Raw genomic sequence first — 5036 nt, forward strand, 5'->3', positions numbered from 1 at the left:
CAAAGACCACCAGCAGAGCAGTGGGAATACAAAGTGCTGCTCCCTTGGGGCTCATGGTTGTGCACAGGCCAGTTGGTAAGCTTGTGTGACCTGCTCACAACCAAGTGAGAGGGGGCATTGAAATGCCCAGCTGAAGCATTGGTATTACTCTGGGGACAATGGGGAGCCATCGAAGGTTCTGGAGTAGGGAAGGTCACACAAGTTAGAGCTTCTCCCTCCTGCCTGCCTACCTGCCTGCCCCAGGATCCTCTATACCACATACTACGAGTCCATTGCCAACTCGAGCCCCTTCTTCGGCTATTACTTCTTCAACTCGCTTCTGGTGATACTGCAGCTGCTGCATGTGTTCTGGTCTTGCCTCATCCTTCGTATGATCCACAACTTCATAAAGAAAGGCCAGGTAGGGCCGAGCAAGGGTGGGCTCCTGTATGCCACCCTGGAGCCCCAGCCGAGCCTTGTGCCCACTCCTTGTTCCCTAGATGGAGAAGGACATTCGCAGTGATGTGGAGGAGTCGGCCTCAAGCGAAGGGGAGGAGCATCCGCAGCTCAAGAATGGAGCAGCTCAAGGCCCCCAGGCAGTCCCCACTGATGGCCCTCGGAGCCGGGCAGCTGGGCGGCTGGCCAATGGGCACATGTTGGCCTCATAGCTGGCTGAGGATTGGCTGTGAGGGCTGCCCCAGTGCCTTGGATTTGTGGGGCGCCTGGACTGGTGGCCTTTGGGCCAGCTCTGTGGAGACAGAGAGGGCCCCACCCCAGGGTGGGAGGAGGGCTGATGATCTGTCTCCAGCCCCTTCCTTCTGTCTCCCCTCCCGCCTCCCCTCAGGCCACTAGACAGAGCTGGGGGTGGGCAGCAGCAGGGTGCTGCAGCCCACCAGAGCCATCCCCAGGCAGTAAGGGGTACAATAAAACTTGAACAGAGCCAAATTCTCTGCCTCAGAGTTTGTGTCCCTGTCACAGCTCCTCAAAGGCCTGAGGAAGCCAGGACTCTGTTTACATACCCCACTGACAGGACACGCACTGCCCCTCAAGACACGCCCAGTCCCACGAGACCCAGACAACAAGCAGCTCGTGAGCTTAAGCCACCTCCTGCCACCCAGAGCAGCCTTCCGCTAGCTGCTCACCCAGCTTACAGCTGGAGGTCACAGAGGTCAGAGGCCAAGCAAAAGGGCGAAGGGGAGGTTCATACCTATCCTTGCAGCTCTTGCTCAGCGCTGGCAGAACCCCACCCTCATGGTCCCCTGGGACTCCTTGGAGACAGGAAAATAGGGCCCGTGAGTGGGGCTTCCCATGGGCTTCCCCAGGGTTAACCTGGGTGAGGTCACTTTCTCTTCCAGAGCCCTGCAGGAAGGTGCCCCCTCTTCCCCAACTGAGGCAGGCTGACTGTCCCACACCCCGAAATCATAGCCAGCCCGGCCCCATGCAGGACCAGAACATGCTGCCCTCAGGAGAACAACAGAAAGGAAGAGTGGTAGAAACTAAAGTAGGAAATGGCAGAGGAGGGCACTGCGTGGGGACAAGGGGGAGAGGAAATGGGTTAGAGATGGAGGACAAGTCATTGAGAGAGGGGAAGCAAACAGGAACAGATCTGAGAGAAGAAATGGCTAGGAGAGGTGGCCGTGGAAGAGGGACAGAAGAGGCAAGAGAAGACACCCTGTCAAGACGGCTGAGGGACAGGAGTGGGAAGGCAGAAGAGAGAAGGCATGCAGGTCTGTGCAAACCAGCAGGAGAGAATGGAGTGGGACAGACATGGCAGAGAGGAGGAAGGTCTCTACTTTGTCTCCACTGAGAGAGATGAGGGTGGAGGGAGAGGAAAGAGATTCAAGAGAAAGGGTGTTTAAGATGCTGGAAAGAGGGACTAGAAGATGGGAGGGGGAAGAACAGAGGGAGAGGAGAGGGGCAGGTAGTATGGGAACAAGGGCATTGGGGTAATGGGAGGGAAAGAGGCCCTGGAGAGAGTGGGCTGACAGCAGAGACAGCTGACCCGGAGCTCAGAGGATGAATGAAGTGTCAGAAAGATTTGTGAGGTGGAAGGACCTGGGGGGGGGGGGGGGGGGGGGGGGGGGTGTAGGAGGCAGCCGATCAATGATTCTCTCTCATCATTGATGTTTCTATCTCTATCTCTCTCTCCCTCTCCCTCTCAGAAATCAATAAAAATATATTAAAACAATAAAGTAAAATTTCATTACAGGCATGGGAAGTGTTAAGGTAAATACCATATACTTCTTTAGTTTGTTATTTTTGGAATAATTACCTTCACCTATTTTTCCTCCCATTTCAAAAGGTTCTAGTGAAATTATTTATGGGGCTAAGACTAGGAACTGTTTTGAAACCTTGAATTGCCAAATCAGAATAAATTTATGCTTTTGCTGTATTTATGGTAAAAGCCCTTGTATTGACTTTTCTAGTGAGGAGATTGAGAAATGGCAAAGAGGGGAAAAACGGAGTATAAAAGGGTTATCAAATAGGAATGTTACAGTAAATAATGAGAGAGAAAAGCAGATCCTCAGAGGAGGGAGCCATAGGAAGATGAACAGGTTACTCAGGGGAAAGGTGCATTTTGGCCTTGAAGCAAATAAAAAAGATGCTCAACATTTTTTTTTAAAGTGCAAATGAAAAGGACAAATTGTTTCTCACCAGCTATCCTGGCAAAAGTGACGGTGACAGCGCCCTCTGGTGGTGATGTTTGCAGGGAAAGGGAGCTGCTGTGGCACATGCCGTTGAGGGGAGCTGGGCTTTCACTGGCAGGACAGGTGCATTTCATCTTTATCTCTAAAGAGACACCTAGAGCTCCCTAGTATGCCTACAAGTCAATAAAGAAAGGAGAAACCTAAAGAGAAAATAGGAAAAAAGACACAATGCACACTTACAGAAGAGAAGACATTTATGACCAATAAACACATGAAGACACACTCAGTCTCATTCATAATCAGGATAATGCCAAGCAAGACATACCATTTTAGACCCATTCAATTGGGAAAAATAAATACATTGGACAAAGCAAGTGAGATCAATAAGAATCAGATATTACTGGGGACAGTGTAAACTGGTACAATCTTTTGGAAAACCATCATGTAAAATTGTTGACAATTTTATAAAGTTCAGAGCATCTCAAAATGATGTATTGTTTAGGCATAAATTTCTGTCTAGTAGAACTACAGTAGTCCCCCCCCTTATACAAGATCCTCAGCAGATGGCCTGAAGCCACAGATTGTACCAAATCCTATGTTTATGGTGTTCCCCCAAAACATATACACTTCGAATAATTATAAAGGCTGTGTTTATTAAAATGCATTTCATTTTCAAAATTGAGCTATCAGCTGTTAGTGTGTATACATTTTGGGGGAATACCCTGTATACTATGTTTTGTTTATTTCTGGAGTTTTCTATTTAATATTTTTGTACAGCAGTTGACCACAGGTAACAGACCTCAGAAAGCGTGGCTAGGGAGACACTACTGCATTTATTTAGTAAACAAAATATAGACAGAAAATTCAGAAGACTGATATGTTACCTTTGATCTGGGGAAGCAGGGGAATGGGATTCAGGTAGATATAAATTACTGTCACTATTCTAGTTTTTGAAGTTGTGAGGTGTGGTGACAGATATATTATTAATAAATACAATTTGAAAGGGATATGCAGACTTCACTCATGTGGGATCTTAAACTGAAAGCATCTGCCCTAGCTGGTTTGGCTCAGTGGATAGAGCATCAGCCTGTGGACTGAAGAGTCCTGGGTTCGGTTCTGGACAAGGGCACATGCCTGGGTTGTGGACTCGATCCCCAGTAGGGGGCGTGCAGGAGGCAGCAAATCAGGGATTATCATCATTGATGTTTCTCTCCCTTCCTCTCTGAAATAAATATATATATATATTTAAAAAATAAAACTGAAAGCATCAAATGAACTAATAAGATAAAACTCATAGACACAACAGTATGGTGGTTACCAGAAGGAAAGAGGGATGAGCGGGTGCTGAGAGGTAGAGGGGGTGGAGTGTATGGTGGCAGGAGACTTGACTTTGGGTGGTGGACATAATGCAATATACAGATGATGTATCATAGAATTATACACTTGAAACCTATACAGTTGTATTAACCAATTAAACCCCAATAAATTTAATTTTTAAAAAGTATTTTAAAGGCGATAGGCAAGAAGACAACATGCAACCCGGGAGAAAGTATTTGTAAGCCATATATCTGAAAAAGGCCTAGTATCCAGAATATGTAAAGAACTCTTACAGTTCAAGACCAACAAAAAGGATAGGCAAAGGACTTGACATTTCTCCAAAGAAGATATACAAATAGTTAACAAGCACATAAAAAGATGTCCAACAAATCAAATGATGTTCAATGTAAATCAAAACCACAAGATACCACTTCACATCCATAAGGATGGATGTGGCAAAAAATAAAATAACCAGTGTTGGTGAAGATGTGGAAAAACTGGAACAACCTCATACATTGCTGGGAACATAAGATGATTAACACTGGAACACAATTTGGCAGCTCCTCAAAAAGTTAAATAGTTACATATGACTCCGTTGAAAACAGGGACTCAAAATATTTTGCATGAATGTTCACAGCAGTACCATTCATACTAGCCAAAGGATGGAGACCACCCCAAGGTCCATCAACAGGTGAATGGACAGATGGTGGTCCATCCACACAATGGAATATTATTCAGCCATAAAAAAGAAATACAGCCCTGGCCTAGTGGCTCGGTTGGTTGGAATGTCATCCCATACACTAAAGTTTTCAGGTTGGATCCCAGGTCGTGGTGCCTGTGGAAGGAAATGATTCATTCTCTCTCTCTCTCTCTCTCTCTCTCTCCTTTCTTTCTCTCCCTCTCTATTAATAAAAAAACAAAAGCACCACATGCTACTACATGGAATAACTGTTTAATGAGTAGGGAGATTTTTGGGAGTGAGCCTTAAGAAAGAACTCCCATACTCCCTTTGGCAGCACCTACTAAAATTGGAATACAGAGAAGATTGCTGTGGTCCCTGCAAAAGGATGACACGCAAATTTGCAAAGCATT

At 46.3% G+C, this 5036-nt stretch overlaps 1 protein-coding gene across 2 annotated transcripts in view; it reads left to right on the plus strand.

Moving 5' to 3' along the window:
• Nucleotides 1–924, plus strand: part of CERS4 (ceramide synthase 4) — a 28962-nt gene extending 28038 nt beyond the window's left edge. The window contains exons 11-12 of one of the 2 annotated variants that reach the window (XR_001362958.1): nucleotides 244–400; nucleotides 480–572. Coding sequence is in view for 1 of the 2 variants with exons in the window: in XM_005870704.2 (XP_005870766.1) it covers nucleotides 244–400; nucleotides 480–647 (325 nt within the window). In the remaining variant the exon portion in view is untranslated. Of the gene's footprint in view, nucleotides 1–243; nucleotides 401–479 lie in introns of both variants that reach the window. The other variant, XM_005870704.2, reaches the window with a different exon arrangement.
• Nucleotides 925–5036: the final 4112 nt, after the last annotated feature.

The sequence above is a fragment of the Myotis brandtii genome, unplaced genomic scaffold (genome assembly GCF_000412655.1).
Source record: "Myotis brandtii unplaced genomic scaffold, ASM41265v1 scaffold321, whole genome shotgun sequence".
NCBI lineage: Eukaryota > Metazoa > Chordata > Mammalia > Chiroptera > Vespertilionidae > Myotis > Myotis brandtii.